General features: G+C 56.5%; 1 protein-coding gene across 2 annotated transcripts in view; it reads left to right on the forward strand.

Moving 5' to 3' along the window:
• The window catches only part of CUX2 (cut like homeobox 2), a 236,497-nt gene that overhangs the window by 147,382 nt on the left and 72,418 nt on the right, over positions 1–16,697 (forward strand). For both annotated transcript variants that reach the window (XM_046640742.1, XM_046640743.1), the window contains exon 3: positions 2,717–2,764. In XM_046640742.1, the coding sequence (XP_046496698.1) occupies positions 2,717–2,764 (48 nt within the window). The remainder of the gene's footprint in view (positions 1–2,716; positions 2,765–16,697) is intronic.

A 16,697-nucleotide genomic window follows, 5' to 3' on the forward strand; every position in this document is an offset into this window, starting at 1 on the left:
GGGTCCGGCATTCCCGAGGTATCAGACCAGGGATCAGACCAGTAGCTGCTGATTCCACTCTGCCTGTTGGGATCACCAGGGGGTCCTGTTGCCATCTTGCTGAGGGAGGAGGGAGCCATGGAAAGATGGAGAAGAGACAGACGTACCCAGGAATTGGGCTGCCACGAGCACAGGGGGTCAGTCTCTTCGTCTGAAATCCTCCCCACACAAGTCAGAAATGTCTTTGGTTCTTCAAGGCAAGAGAGGGAAGCAGGATCCAGCTAGAACCTGTCCACGGAGCAGGTCTGGAAGGAACCAGGTTTGAGAGTCGAGGGAGGGTGTGCTTGGAGAAGGGGCAGGAATCTCAGATCTGAGCGTGTCCCCCGTGTCCCGGCTTCAGAAAGGCCAACTCAAGCCCTTGGTTGGACCCCGGGAGCTACCAGGCAGAGCGATGCTCGAGATCCTTCTCCCCCTTAGAGCAGAGAAAAGCTCGGTCCTCAGACTGATTTTTCTGCCTAGAATGAGGCTGCCAGGAGCTTTGCGTCTGACTCTCCCGTCTCTGGGAAGCAGAGAAGGAACGGCCGCAGACCTCACAGCCCTGCGTGGCCTCTGTCTCTGGTCAGCCCAGACCCTCCGCCTCGTCCTCCTCCCCCAGGCCACGTGGGAGCCCCCAGGTGATGAGGGAAATCCAGGCCAGGTTTTAGGCCTCCGAGTTCGTCTTACATAATTTTAATACTGCATAATTATGCAATTATGTAATTAGGAGAATAAGTTTCCATTCCTATTATAGTCGTGCCTCTGAAAATACTCATTTTTGGAACTGGTTTCTCCTGATGGGGAGAGTCACACCAAGGCTTTATTTAAGAACGTCATCTGGCTGGTGCCCAGCTCACCTCCCGCTGGTGCCTTTGCTCGGCTGCCCCTGGGGGTTCAGCAGACAGAGCGGTGGGCTTCTAGAAACGGTCGGCATGGGCCCACAGTCCCACCAGCACCCTGCCACGGCCCTCAGATTTGAATCCCCTAAACTCGCCTGAGTGTGGGCTTGTGAGAAGAGCCAGTGTGTGGAGTCTGTGGACCTGCATCCGGATTCCAGCGGTGCCACTCGCTGCGAGACCTTGAGCCACCCTCTCGGGCCTCGGTCTCCCTTTCTGTAAATTCAGGGGACTGGGGAGGTGGTTTCTGAGCCCCTTCCAGCACCAACGTTTCCTGAACCTGGACCAGAGGTTTCCTGCCCATATGTTTTCTTTGGTCTGTAAAGTCTTTCAGATTTTACGGGAAGTTACCAACGATTAGCATCTCAGAGGATTTCACCCCAAACCCAGACATCTGGCATCTTTTGAGCCTCTTGGGGAGACCTGGCCACACGAGGCTCCGTGCCCACGTGGCAGCCATCAGACAGAGCTGAGCAGCTGTCACCCCCATTACATGGTGCTTGTGTTCCTGGAGACTTTCCACACGACCTCCCACCCCGCATCCCTCTGTCCACTCCCCCCACCCCGCCTCTGTGGGCATCTGAGGTCACAACCTGCGACCTAGGTCTCTATGCGTTTCCCTTTCGTTGCTCAGCCCGCGCCCCGTGGCTCCTGTGATCCGACCCTCCAGGTCCACAGGTGCACTCCCTGTGCCACTCCTGGAGACCCCCAGCGGAGAAGCCCTGGGGACACCGATCGGCCAGGAAGGGCACCCAGGACCCAGGAGAAGGATCTTTGCCAGGGACAGAAGCAGCACAACCTTATTTCATAATTAAGGGACTTATTCTTGCCCCGAACCTGTGTATTCTTCTGCCCATCTCTTCCTGCCCTGTTTCTCCCTGCTGCCCACTCCCTTCCCACTCTCTCAAGCCCCCTGGGCTCCTCCTCTCGGTGGGGTTTCTTGTGGGCTGTGGTCTCCGAGCAAACTGGAGCATTTAGGGTTGAGGAGGAGCCTTTCATGCTGGGGACGACTCATGGAAGTCCACCAGGGCAGCCCTTGGGGCCGGGAACCTCAAGGTCACTTATCAAAGGCACGAAATAGGAGGCTCCCCTCTGAAGACAGCCCGCTGCCACCGAGTTCATCAGACTTTCACAGAGCCCCTCCTCTGGGCTGGATGCTGTGCGGGGGGACCCAGCCGAGTCCCCATAAACTGCACACTCTGGTGAGGAAGCAGAGAGGAGCACAGTCATGTTGCTAAAATGCCAAATGCAGTCTTTGCTGGCGGGGACCGCTGGGTGGGGAAGCCGAGATGCCAGCCTGAAAGGGACGGCCCCTGAGCAACGCCTAAGGGACAGAAGGTTTTCACAGAGGGACTTTGGTGACATGGCCCTGGATGTGGAGGGTTGGGGCCGCCTCTCCAGCCCCTGCTCCAAAGAGTGTCCTGTGATGGACCCCCTGTTCCACAAGGCACTTTGCACGAAGGAGCATTCCGGGATCGAATCCGTCTGGGAAATGCTGCTTCCTCTCTCCCTATTCCAGAAGTTCCCAGCATGCAGCGTTGTGTGAAAGGCTGCAGACAGCCCTGCAGGGAAGAAACTTGCTGTTGGGCTCGCTGGGTCCCAGTCTGACTGGGCTGGGCCCCCTGGTGCGTGTGTGTCTGTGCGCAGGTGTGTTTTTGGGGAACTCTGATACAATGCCCTGGAGCACAGGTCCCCCAGGACGCATGTGGGAAATACTGACTTGGGGACAACAGTGAGCTGCAAACAGGGGCCGTGGGGGGTCCCGCCTGGCGCTGTGGTGAACTCTTCACTGATCTCTTTTTCAGGAAATCAGAGAGATGGTGGCTCCTGTGTTAAAAAGCTTCCAAGCTGAGGTAAGACCCCAGGCCCACGGCATGTCACAAAATACTCCCGGGTCCCCCCTGTCCTGTCCCACCTGGGGTTGCCAGAGGAGGCAGCAGCATCTGGAAGCCTGGGAGACACTTCCCGTTGCTGACGCTGCCCCGTGCCCTCCACATCAGCCAGTGTGATGGGTTCTCTGCCCTGTTTGATGGGCTCCCAGTGTCCGATCCCAGGAAATGTCCCCTCCCTAGACCTTGCCCAGCCTTACGCTGGATCCGCTCCACACAGCATCTGTGACCTTGAACTAAGCACCTCGCCTTCCGGGCTAGTTTCCTGTCTTTAAGATCAGAGGTGTTTGCCCTCGGTGCCCTTGGCTCTCCCCCGGCATCCCCCTCTGCCTCGGTTCTCTAAGGCAGCCTAGCAGATAAGTGCAGACAGTCAGCAGCGCGCCCTGAACCCCATCCCAGCCTGCCCGCTGAGTGTGAAATCAGCACCGTTCAGGCCCTGACGCCTTTGGCAGCCGCTCAGCCGGTAGTTTCTCTTGCCTTCCTGGAGCCCTGGAGAGCTGGCCCTCCCCCATGTCTCCTCTTGGCCAGACTTTTTGACCAGGATTCTGAGAACGTCTGGCTGGCGCAGGAGGCAGGCCAGGAAAAGGACGGAGGCGCACTGAGTGGAACGGGAGGCCATTGCCCCCCTGCTCCGTCGTCGGGGGCTCTTCTCCGTCTTCCCCGGGATGCGGGCAGGACCCCCGAAGGACCAGCCCTTCTCAGAGCTCCCCGGCGGAGACGCATCTTAAGTCTGTCGTCTGCCCAGCGCCACATTACTTTAAATCTGTCTCTGGAACCGCGTCAGCGCAGGAGCCAATGTTAAAGTAAACAATAACTGGACTTACGCAAATGTCGCTGATTTCCATATTTTTCATCCCTTCATTTTATTAGTGAGTTGACTCATGTGCTTATTTATTTATAGGGCCGTCCGGTATTGATTCATTTGGTTGTGAGGTGCCTGAGCTAGAAGGGGAAAAATAAAAAGCAGGAAGAAGGCCAGCAGTGTGGGGAATGTGTTGTCGTGGCCTTGCGTTTTCAAGAAAAGAGGACTCCACCTGCCAGCTCCTGCTCCCTGAGGCCCTCAGCACGCAGGCCCCCCAGGCGGCTGGTCCCTCTGCCCGCCCCGAGACAGGCGTGGAGCCGCTGTGTGCGCAGGGTCACGCGCTCGCCCTTCTCTCCCCTGGGTTGGTGTGGGCGGGGCTTCTCTTGGCCACTTAAAGCCTCAGTCTCCCCATCTGTTAAATGGAAGAAAGACACTGCAGATCTTTCCATGTTGTTTGAGGACTGACTGAGATAGAAGTCAGGAAGAGGGTTTATGGAATGCCTGGCACGCAGAGAGCTCCTCTGGAGCCTGGGGTTTGAATCCTGCCTCTGCCAGTTACTAGCTGTTTGACCTGAGGCAAGTTACTTAACCTCTCTGTGCCCCTGTCTCCTCCTTTGTAAAACTGGGTAATAACTATACCTACTTCATAGGGTTGTGATTGAGGAAGAGCAAAGTTAACATCCTTGGGGCGCCCAGAACATTGCCGTGCGTGTTCGAGTCTTGGTTATTTCATTGCCCCTCCTCTCAGCGACTTCCAATAGAGGGTTATTTGTGCTCCACTCTGACTGGGCTGTAATCTGCCTCTTCCTCAGGTTGTTCAAGGCTTTTTATCCAAAGGAAAGGGGCCTTCTGTGCTACAGGAAGCCAGCAAGACTGACGTCATCTTTTCAACAGGAGAAAGAGTTAACCAGTGGGTTTGGGCGATGACCCAGACAAGACCCAGTGCAGCCAGCGTGGTGGGGGGCCCATGCAAGACGGACTCAGACAGGCCTGGCTTGAACCAGCCCTGCTGTTTACACTAGCTGTGTGGCTTAGGGGAAGTTCCTTAACCTCTCTGAGCGGCAGCTTTTGTCCTGAAAAATGAGGCTAACAATAAGGGCTCAAAGAACTAAGCAGAGTGGAGTGGGTTGAATGGTGCCTGGCACACAGTTAGTGCTCAATAAGTGCTGGGAGAGAGAAAGTCTTAGTGGGGCTTTTGGAGAGACAGAACTGACCTCTAATTTCTAAATGCACAGGGCCGTTGAACACACACTGTTTTAATAGCCGGGAATCTTCAAGGAACTCCGTTAATTTTCTTAAGAGGGCTTGCCGTCGTCCCTTTCCGTAATGTACCAAAAAGACTGAATTTGTCGGAGTTTTATTTCGGAAGCCCCTGCTTTCCTCCTGACGGATTGACTAACCCAAGGCGGGCGCCGTGACCCTCCCGGGGCCTCGCGGGAGACGCCCCCGAAAGGCGTTCCCAAGAAGCACCTTCTTCATCCCCATCAGACCGCGCACGCGCAGCCCGTTTACAATCCAAATTTGATTTTCATTTTCATTTTTTTAATGAGGGTTCATCCTTTATGCCGCTTCCCAGCTCGGATCCGCCAGGCTCTCTGGGCTGGGGCGCAGGACTCCCCGGTGGGCGTCAATCACCTCCCAGGACAGTCCCATAAACCAGCCTATAAAACGTCGGCCCCTTTCCCCCGAGGGCCCCTCGTTGAAATAGAACGTGGTCCAGTTCATCCTTTAATTTCACTCCCCCAGCCCTGGGATCTGCAGAATTCGGGCATCCTTTTTCTCTTTTCCTACTATATACGTATGTGGGTCTTCTTTTTCTTTCTTTCTTTTTTTTTTTTTTTTTTTTTTTGCGCTGGTGGGAGGGGGGCGGAGCGGAAGTGACTCGGCCCCGCTGTGAATCCAGGCAGCTTTTCCTCGCGCCTTGATTGCTTAAAGGACAGCCTGTCCCCCGGCGCAGGCAGACAAAGCCAGCGGAGAGGCGGCTCCAGGGAGACAGCTTGAAATGGCCAAAGTTGGAATATCCTCGCCACAGAGAAAAGAGCAAGCCGAAAGCCCCACTAATTACAAAAGTTGCTTTATGAAAGATAATTCAAAGCAATAATTTAGCAAACATAATCAAGTCGCACAGATGGGCTCGTTGATGGATGGAGTGCAACATGCAATTAGCAGTTCTCGAAGTTACATATCATTAACCCTCCGAGCACAAAAATTATTTTCTCATTATTAGTTGAAAAGGTAAAATTAAGCTGACTAGACAGTAAAGGAACAAACTACAATTAATTACCTTCATTTATTACAGTCATTATTTTAAACTTATTTTTACTTGGAGAGAGAGATGAAAACATCTAAATTAAAACTTTTGTTATGCTAAATGGGAGGTGAAGCTTTTCTGAGGAACCCCCAGCCTGGGAGACGGCGGGGCCACTGCTGGGACATTTTCCCCTGCCTTCTTCTTCCTCCGTGAATGGATGTGGCCTGCACGGTGGAAAGCTCTTTTGGTTGAGTTGGAACAGAGACGTTCACCTGGGCCTGATCGAAACACAGCAGCTTGGGAACCAAGGGGGCTGACTTGGCCTCTGAACCCCAGGGGAGGCAGGAGAGCATGGTCTGAGTCCCACCCTAACGCTGACAAGCTTATGTAACTTTGGCAAGTGACTTCATGTCTCTGAGCCACGGTGTCCTCATCTGTAAATAGTGACAGCTCGTGGGGTTGCGTGAGGTTCCATGAGGGTCTCGGTTGAGTGGCTGGCGAGTCGTTTGTTCTCATCGTGGTGGGTTGTTTGGTTGGTGGAGCTGATGGTCTCTCCCTGCCCTCTCAGGGTCAGAGGGAGCTCTTGTGGCGTGACCTCCTTCTAGAAGCTTAGAGAGGGGAGCCAACACACCACTTACCGAGAGATGCATTCATCATGAGTTGAGTCCATGCAATCATTTATTCACTCAACAAACATTTGTTGAGACCCTACTGCATACCAGGTGGTGTCCTAGATGCTGGGCCTAGTGAAGCTCACAGCTGGTAGTCCCTTCGACCCTCTTTGTGTGGGGGGACGGGCGTTTGTGCCGTACCTGGGAGGGCCACCGTTCTGTGTGGTGTCTTGCAGGTCCACTCAGCAAATACTTGCGGAGCCCCTGCTGTGTGCCAGGCTCTGGGTGAGGGCTGTGGAGGGTCCACAGGTGGTGCGACACCGTCCCCGCCTTCAAGGAGGGTCCCTGGGAGTTCAGTCCCCATGGTGGAAACGACATCGGGCATCAGGTCCCGCTCGCGGGAGGCCTGCTGGCTTCCTCCCAGAGGTTCTGCTTCTTCCTGAGTTTTCCATCTCATTGTCGCCGATGGCCACACACTCCCCCATCCCGTGCCTGTCTGCGTTGTGTCCTGACATTTCCCCATCAAGAGATGGAGCCTGTGGTGGAAGTGACGCTGTCCGAGGACCAGGTGGGGTCCCCAGCTGGCCTGGCGTCCCCCTGCTGCCTCTTCCAGCCCGGCCTTCACGAAAGAAGCGTCACCCCCGAGACCACCCGCCTGTGAGGAGTGCCTGCGTGGAGGGACCTGGGGACGGGACTCCACGAGGAGGAGACTCCAGTCCAGAAGCCGCTGTCTGGTGTCTGTGGCCCCGGTGGCCGTCGGCTGTAGCTGCCTGAGAGGTGACGAGAGAGCCGCCGGGTGGGCCGGCCGTCCCGAAGGACACGGGGGATACGGGCCACGTGGGGCCGCAGTGGCCGGGTGCTGGCCTGCACAGCGGGTCTCCGTGCCCCAGATGCAGGGCGGGCCGGTGCCCTCCTCTCCTCCCCTCCCCTCCGCCTTCTCCTGCCTCCTCCACCCTGCTCCCCTCCCTCAACCTTCTGAGGGTCTCCGCTTCCCGAAGACCGGCCCAGCGAGGCCTCAGGCCTCATCCAGCTACGAGGGCCGAGCTCCCGGGCGCAGCAAGCATGGCCTCGCCAGCCTCCTCAGCCACGTGGCCGTGCCCCTGGGGCCCAGGCGGCCGTGGCAGCAGTTCTGAGGCTCGTCTCTGCTTTGCGTTTCTTTAATGGGATGGGGTGCACCTCTGAGACCAACCCCGAGGGCGGAAGGGAATCCAGGCAGACCTGGTCGAGGCTGTGTTTGTGGAGGCGCAGAGGGAGCCGTGAAATAGGAATTTGCAAGAACGAGGACTTGCTGCCTCCCCTGTGGGTGGTTTAGGCGACAAAGCCGGGCCCGGCGCCCCCAGCCTGACAGCTCCCAGCCTCGTGGATGCCTGTGGACGAGGGAATGACTCAGGCAGTCAGTCAACGAATGGATCTGTGCGACTCGGGTCTCGTCAGTTACCCTCCACTGCGCCGTCTGTGGAATGGGGTGGGACGCTGCCAGCCCAACTCACGTGGGTCTTGAGGGTGTCACCCTGGTTGGAGGAGTGAGACATCATGACCTGCTGGGAGCCAGTGTCCACAGTGCACCTCTGGGGTGAGTGTCGCTGAGTCAAACGTCCGCGGTTGTCAGTCAGTAAGCGCCCGGGCTGGGTGCTGAAGGAGGGCCCCGCCTGGCCAGAGAGTCTCCTGAAGTCACTTTCGTTGCACACCTACTACGTGCTACACGCTTTCTGATGATACCTGCTTGTTCTTCACAATATTTCAGTCCAGGGAGGTTCTGTGATGATCCCTTTACAGAGGAGGAAACTGAGGCTCAGAGAGGATGACCGACAGGCATCCAGCACCCACGTCTGCACCTGGGCAGGGAGAGGACCGAGGGGCTGTGGATTCGGGCCCAGGAGGGTGGTGTGGGATGGAGCAACCCTTGGGGCAGAAGTCCAAGGCCAGCGGCCCCTCCGCCGTCTCAGCGGCCCCTCCGCCGTCTCAGCTGCCTCTCCCCTCAGCCCGCAGACAGCCTGGCCCCTTCCCCTGTGTCTGCACCTGCTGCTCTCTCTGCCTGCGATGCTCTCCCTGGACCAGCTCTTTCCCATTAACTCCTTTCAAGCGTCCGATGCGTGGGCAATGGTGACGCCCTGCCTGACCGAGCCCCCTGGTGGGGCCTGGGTCCCCCGTCCTCCACAGCGCGGCCCCTTGCTTCAGTCGGGCACGTCCCCTAAGTCGTGTTCAAGGGCACCAGCTCATTCAAGGCCTTGGGGCTAACGTAGGGCTTTGGCTGTGACTCTGAGCGAGGTGGGAGCCATGGGAGGCTTTAGAGCAGAGGAGGGACCAGGTCTGACTCAGGTTTTAACAGGATGCTTCTGGCGCTTATCAGATGGCACAAGGGGGCCCTGGCCCTTCCAAGGTGACCGAGACGGGGAGACTGTACCCTCGCACCCCACCGGGGCCCCCGCCCAGCGCCTGAGCTCATCGCCCGCCTCCCCTGCCACCTGTCGCAGCCCTGGGAGCCCAGCAGCCATGGGAAGGGAAGGGGTCCTAACCGGGACCAGATGCCCCAGGAGCCAGCTGCCTGTGGAGGGCGACCTCGAAGCTCAGCCCACCAGGGGTGGGCACGTCCCTCCCCGCCGGGCCCTGCGTGCGCGTCCTGACTCAGGCCCTGCGCCCCCTCCCATTCCATATCTGCCCGCAGGCCTCCTGCTCTGCTCTTCGAGCTGAAATTTAATTATAAGGCCTTTTTTTTTTGCCTTTTAACATTATTTGCTCTTCCAGCTGTCTTTGATGTCATAATTCTCTCGCTCCCCAAACTACCCTGTCTGTGTCACTCCCAGCACTGGAGTGACCACCCCTTTGTAAGGGAGGCCTCCTCGAGGCCACAACAGACGTTAGCCACGTGTAGCTTTGACCAGCCAGCGAGGCCGGGGAGCAGTGGCTTCGCGGACCACGGGGACCCTCTGGGGAAGATGAACGGTGGGTGCAGGTGTGGGCTCTGGAACCAGACTGGCACGGGCTTGCATCCCAGCTCATCTGCTTCCCAGCTGTGTGACCCTAGGCAAGTCACTTAACCTCTCTGGGTCTCAGTTTCCTCAGCCTTTAAGCGGAGATGATAATCGTACCCACCTCCTAGGGTCGACGCAAGGGTTCACTGAGTCCCCAAGAACCTGAAAAGCCCCAAAAACAAAGCCCAGCAGGTTGCGAGCACTCCTGGAACTTTGGTCAGCATTCCACGTGGACCAGCAGGGACTCGCCCATCACACTTATTCCTCCCATGAGCCCTGAGGGGCCTTCAGCTCTTGCCCCCTTCTTAGGTGAGGTGACTGAGGTTCGGCAACCGGCACACGGTGGTCAGGCGTGGCTCAGGCCTGGTCACCAGCCAGCAAAGTGGATGGAGCATTTAGCAATGCCTGTCATGCATCCCCACCTCCCAGCAGTACCACAAGGGAGGCGCCCCTGGGATTGTGCCCTCTTCCAGCTGTGAAATTGGGGCTCTGAGAGGTTAAGCCACTTGCCTAAGCTCACAGAGCTCTTCACCAGCAGAACTGAGGGTGGAATGTGCAAACCTCAGCAGTGAGGGCCTGAATTGGCCACCTGCAGGTGATTAGGGCTGGGGAGGACCCCATCGCTCAGCCAGACCCGTGCCTCTCACCTGTGTCTTTGCTGAGCTGTTTCAGGAAAAAGCTCAAAAAAATCCATGGGAAAGCCCAACCCACACAGAGAGCTGAGATTCAAACTCAGATTTGCACACCCAGCCCAGGACTTGGCAGATAGTAAGAGCTCAATAAACAGGGGGTCGCTTGCAAGATGCGGTGAGGACTCCTCTCCTGCTCGCTGCCCCGGCTCGCACATGCGCGCACCCCGCGCGTGCTGTTTGACGGCTTAATAACCGCGATGGTGCCGGGCTCCTCGGCTCCCGTCCCGAGTCCTGCCCCCCTGGCCTCACCCTGCCCCCCTGACCTCACCCTGCCCAGCTTGGGGTAAAACTTATAATGAGCTGAACATCCTTCTGAATTTAATATGAAGAACCCACCAAAGCGTCATTGAACCTGTCACGACGCATCACAACCAAATTAAGAACCAGCAGCAACCCTCTTTCATTCGCTATCATGCGCCTTATAAAGTAAATTATTAATGCTTTTTCCCCCCAGTTAAGCAGTTATTTGCAGCTGTTCCGGGTATTTCTCATTAGAAATAACATCATCTAAAGAACGATATTGATTGATTTTTTTAATCTTGGAATCATGGACGTGAAGCACATATTTATATGACATTCCCTTTAACTAGAATTCTCATGCTTTATTTTTCTATTATTGATCTTTTTGACACGAATTGCTTCTTGGCCTTGTGCGAGCGTTGTCAGCTCTGCGCCTGCAGAGGAATGGGCCGGCGTCGGGCCCGCCGGGGAGAGTGATGGCCCGGCGGCCTGGCCGTAACGTTCCCGCACATTTAACAACAATTAGTCTACGCTGACGCCACGGTCGCTTTCACGTATGAAAATTTACAAGCCTTTTAATGGACTGCATTATGGAAGGCCATGTGGGGCCGGGCGGCGCGGAGACGGGGCCGCCGGGCGCCCATCCATCTCGGGGCTCGGCGGCCGAGCATCTCGGAGGGTCGTGTCTGCAGGGGGCGGCGGGGGGCTGGCAGAGGCTGCTGCACCGGCCCGCCCGTGACGCCGGATGTTTGTCATCGGGCACTCGCGTGTGCCAGGAGCCGTGCTAAGCGCTGACGGCAGGAGGGGGAACACAGCCATAGTTCGTCCGAGGGACGTGACATTTGCATCAGGCACGTAAGTCATCTGGAAGGCGGCGTGTGCAGAGCCCGGGAGCACAGTTCTGGAGCCCGACCGTCTGGGTTCCCACCCCTGCTTTGCTCCCTACTAGCTGTGTGGCCTGGGCAAGTTATCTTTCTCTCTCTGTACCTTCATTTCTTCATCTGTAAAACGAGACCCATAACAACCCCTACCTTCTAAGCTGAGGTGAGGATGAACGAGGTTAGAGATGCAAAGGCTTAGACAGTGCCTGGTGCAGAGAAAGCTGCCATCCGCGTTGGGGGCTATGATTATCGTGATGATGACGAGGATGATTCTGAAATCGTCCCGTGGTGTATTAACTCAGTACGACGTGCCGAATGCTGCCAAGGCGAGATGCGGGTGCACCCAGAAAGGCCCCACTCTTGCCTTCCCTTTGGCCTAGCTCAGACGCATGGGCTGGACCGCATGCCCCCCACGGCGGGTCCCCTGAAGTGCCGTCCCCAAGTTTAGGTGCTAGAGAAGGAAGCTTCCTGGATGTGAGTGTCCCTGTGAAGCAGGCCCTGCAGGTGGCCCTGGAGCGCCCAATGTCATAGGCAAAGCCTCTCATGCCCTGAGTGGCAGGAATGAGGCCCAGAGAGGGTAAGAACCCCGCCTAAGGTCACACAGCCAGAAGAAGGAAGGGCTTGGATACTGTTTCAGGTCCATGTAGTCCTCATACCCAGAGTGGCCTGAGTCAGGCAGCTGGTGACGGCAAAGGCGCTGCATCTGGGGTCTCAGAAAACCAGATGCAAGCCCCACCACCTTGGGCAGGTCACTTCACCTCCAGCCTCAGTCTCCTGTTCTGTGAAATGGCTTCTTGTAACACCCACCTTGTTTATCCCAGGGGCGGGGGCGTGAGGAGCCCCATGATCACTGGCCGGCAGGAAGCCTCTTTCCCTCTGAGACGGGGCAGCGTCCTTCCCTCTGACCCTTCGCTACTCCAAGTGTGGCCTGCGGGCCAGCAGCGTGCACGTCTCCTGGGAGCGCGGTAGAAGTGTAGCCTTGGGCCCTCCCCCCGACATCGCCTGAGTCAGAACCTGCAGTTTAATGAGAGGTCCCCCTGTTTGATTCGTTTGCACATGACAGTTTGAGATGCTCAGCCCGAGACCAGAGCCCTGGCTTCCACCCCTGAGACCCGGGGCCCACCCCGGGGGGGGCTGGCATCCTTGCGCTGGCGTGAGGTGTGGGCATCAGGACGTTAGAAGCTTCTCCCGGTGATTCTGATGTTTGAGACGCTCTGCCCTAGAAGCTCGCCATCCCGTGGGGGAGACAGACGCAAATAACCAGCGGCGAGCAGGTCAGCGTTGAGCGACTGGCCGTCCGGGGAGCCCTGATCTGTAGCATCTGACGATTTCCGGGGTGTAAATACTCCCGCCGCAGCCGGTTTCAGTACAGACACGACAGATGGAGGTAACCCCACGGCACAGAGAACATAAAACGTCATCAGATAATTAGGAAGTGATAAGTATTGAGTGTTTTCTCTTTTTTTGAGTTTTTTTGCGGTAAAATACACATAAAATTTACCGTCTTACCATTTTAAGTGTACGGTTCGATGGCATTAAGCCCGTTCACATTGTGGGGCAACCATCACCACTGTCCACCTCCGGAACTTTTTCATCTTCCCAAATGAAAACCCCGTGCCCCTTAAACACCCAGCCCCATTCCCGCCCAGCGCCACCTGCTGCCTGCCCCCCCCCCCCCCCCGAGACCTGGGGACGGTGGATCCTACAGCAGTCGTCGTCTTCTTGTGACTGGCCCATTTCACTCAGCATCACGTCCTCAAGATTCGTCCATGTTCTAGTACCATTATTTTTAATATAACTTATTTTTTCTAATTTTAGGCTTATATGATTTCATTTTTAATAATGGCTTTGTTGAACAACCAGCTTGCAAAATTCCTGAAAATTTAACAGCGGGCTTTTGCAGGCTGTCCCGGGCCAGCCCCCGGCACACACCCAGAAGTAACCCTTGTGCCGGGGGAGAGCAGAGGTACAGACGGGCTGTAGGGACAGGGCTTAGCAAACTGCGGCCCCCGGGCCAAAGCTTGTTTTTATCAATAAAGTTTTATTGGGACACAGCCATGCCCGTTCATTTGTGTGTTGTCGGTGGCTGCTTTCCCATCATAACGGCAGAGTTGAGAAGCTGCAACAGAGTCTGTATGGCCTGTAAAGCCAAAAATATTTATTACCTGGCTCTTTCCAGAAAAAGTGTGCTGACTCCTGCTTTTAGGTCGTGGGAGAGATTGAATTGACTTATTTATTCGTTCACTCAGCAAATATTTACCGAGCAGCCTCTGTGTGCCAGGCGCTGTTCTAGGAACAGGAGCAAATAAGACAGAGTCCATTCACCCCCAGAGCTGACCTTTTGGGGGAAGATGCATAATTCAGACACTCACACTGGTGAGTGGTATGTCATTACCAGCTGCAGCGGGGGCTGTGACAGGAGCTCCATGGGGCTGTGAGGGCATCCTAGGGGCGCTGCCAGAGGGAATGACCTGTGAACTGCAGCAAGAGTAGGAACATTCTAGCCACAAGAAAGGAGGAATGGCATGCTAAGTTATAGGAACAGTGTGTGCAAATGCCCTGAGGCAGGAGGGAAGAGGGAATTGCAGGAGCTGAAAGCCAAGGTGAGGTGGCTGGAGTCCCCAGGCCCTCACCTGTGCCCCTGCCTCTAGTCCCCCAGATCCACCCTGCCAAGCACGGCCTCGTCTTGAGCCAGGCTCACCCTGGCACGCCGGCCCTTTGCCTCCCCACCCTCACAGGCCACCTCCCAAATTCTCTCCACCCACCTCCCTCCTGGCCCTGGAGCCCACACGGCAGAAGACAAAGTTCCCTTATTTATTTCTTCCCTGAGGTGTATAAACTGCCCTGTAATAAATCCTTCCCCAAACAAGCACAAAATGATGATTAAAATACGTAAAACCCAACAGGAGTGGGGACCAGCGAAGATTAAGGTCGGCTGCATCCTAGTCCCAGAACCAGAGGCCTGACTCCAGACCCAGGGACAGAGACACCGAGACGGGGCAGGAGAGGGTTTCCATTTCTTGAGCAGCTACTGGGTGCCACCCTCAGGGCTGGTTATCTGCCATCCGGGATGTTGTGCAATATTCTAGAGAATCCTGAGATAGAGATGATTGTGTTTCTTTTATAGGGAGGAAACTGAGGCTCAGAGAGGTTGGGACATTAAGACCACATAGCTGAGAGGCAGAAGAGCTGGGATTCGAGCCCACGTGTGTCCGCGTCGCCACGGTGGCCCATTCCCATAGCAACAGCGTCAGACACAGCGGGTGGTTATTTCTCGCTCCGTCACGGTCTGCTGCTGCTTCACGGGCTGGCAGCTCTGCTCCACACGCTCACTCGGGTCCAGGCGTGTCCCGTCTTCCAGCTCCGCCCGTCACTGCGTTCCAGAGTCCCCTTCACTGAGTCTGAACACGGGGACGGTTCTCAGGGGCCAGACCTGGAAGTGGCTGCGTCATTTCTGCCCCCACAACAGCTCAGGGACCGCGGCAGAGCCGGGCCCTCCGTGCGCTCAGCCCCAAGCCCGCTGCGCACACTCGCCTTTAAAATCGCTGCCGCTGCCGCTGGGAGCGGGTGACGAGGACGCCTGTCCCAGAGGCGCGAGGGCCGCACGGCTGGGAGGAGGGGTGAGCGGCCCGGGAGCGTCCGTTTAGGCAGCTCCGACCTGCCGGGAGGCGAACGGTCTCCTGCCGCTCCGCGGGCCCAGGCCCCGCTCTGAGCCCCCCGCCAGGTGGGACGGGGGAGCTCTGACGGAGCCAGGGGACCAGAGGCTGCAGCCTGAGTGGCACCACTTCACGAGCAAGGCCCGGAAGACGTTCCTATGTTCTCCGCGGCCCCGTGAGACCTGGCTTCAAATCTGCATCTGCTGCTTACACAGCAGCTTCGAGTTATAAAATGGTTGTTTTAATCTCCCTGCTTTAGTTTTCTATGATCGTTGCAAAAATAATTGACAAATAATTGTCCAAAAGACCTTGCCTCCTAAAAGCGGCAAAAACTTTCCAGCATCCACAGCAAAGAAGGGGCATTGTGTTCATCCCCATCTCCTGATGGCTTGACCCCAAGTTCTCCTGGACAGAGAGCTGTCGTGCTGGGCTTCTGAGCCTTTGCACATTCTGTTCCCTTCTCCCAGAATGCTGTTCCCTCATAAGCCCCCTGGCAAATCCATGCTTGTCCTTCAAGGCTCCACCGAAATGTGGCCTTGGCTGTACGACCTCCCAGCCCTCCAGCTCCCTGTGGTCACCTGTGCTTGCTGGTTTATGGGCCGCTCTGCCATGCCCTCTGAACCACACGCTCTCGATGGCTGGGGATGGGCGGCTGACATCCCTCCTTCTCCCAAAGACGGCTCAGGCCTCACAGAACCGCCCTCGTCTTCTGGATTAATTTATCCAGCATTCTCTGCCAGCAGCCCAGGGCAGCTCGTCAGAAGGCACACAGCTCATGGGCTGCCCCCCTGCTCATAACCCTCCAGGAACTCCCGCTGTGCCTGGATGAAAGCCAGACCCACACGAGGCCCTCTGCCATCGAGCCCCAGCCTGGTCTCCCTCCTGCCCGCGTCCCTCTGTGCATCCTTCGTGCTCTTCCTCGAAAGCGTGCCTTCCCCACCCCAGGGCCTTTGCACCTGCTCTTCCCTCTGTGTGATGCTCTCCCCCTGCATTTGGTGCACTGGATGCTGGGTTCTCAGCTGTGGCACTGCTGCCGTTTGAGACTGGATCGTTCTCTGCGGGGGTATCCTGCGCGCTGAGGATGTACAGCAGCAGCCTGGCCTCCACCCACTCGACGCCAGGTACACCCTCCCCTCCGGGACAGCCGAAAGTACCTCCAGTTGGCGTCCCCTGAGGGGCAGCGTTCCCGAGAACCACAGACCTAACGCTGCATGGCTCTCAGATCACTGATCAACAGTTACTTGCCTGGGGCCTCGCGGCCGCCCAGGGTCTGCTCAGGCTTCCCGGCGACACACGCTCGTCGGAGCCTCGCGACCCTCAGCGTCACTTGTAATTATCTATTTGTTTGCCTAATTATTCAAGTAATGCTTATCCCTCCCACTCCCCCAGAGGACGGAGGGAGTGCTCTGTAGACCGTTGTGTTCCCAGGTCCCACATGGGGCCCAACACACAATAGGTGCTGAATAAATATTTGTTAGATGAATGTTGACACATGGAAATATTGGCAGACGTTGCCGTGGCCGTTTCTGTGTTCCAGGCGGCACTGTGAGTGCTTTACAGACACCAGCTCGTTACTCCCCAGGACCGTGTTATACAGTAGATACTGTTATTGTCAACGTTTTACAAATGAGAAGAATGAGGCACAGAGAGGTCAGGTAACTTGCCCAAGGTCACACAGCTAGTAAGGGGCAGAAACAAGATTTGAACTCCCACAGTCTGGCTCCAGAATCCTCTCCTTTAATCATTATTTATTTATTTATTTATTTATTTATTTATTTTTTGAGGAAGACTG

Source organism: Equus quagga, chromosome 15, assembly GCF_021613505.1.
Source record: "Equus quagga isolate Etosha38 chromosome 15, UCLA_HA_Equagga_1.0, whole genome shotgun sequence".
Classification (NCBI taxonomy): domain Eukaryota; kingdom Metazoa; phylum Chordata; class Mammalia; order Perissodactyla; family Equidae; genus Equus; species Equus quagga.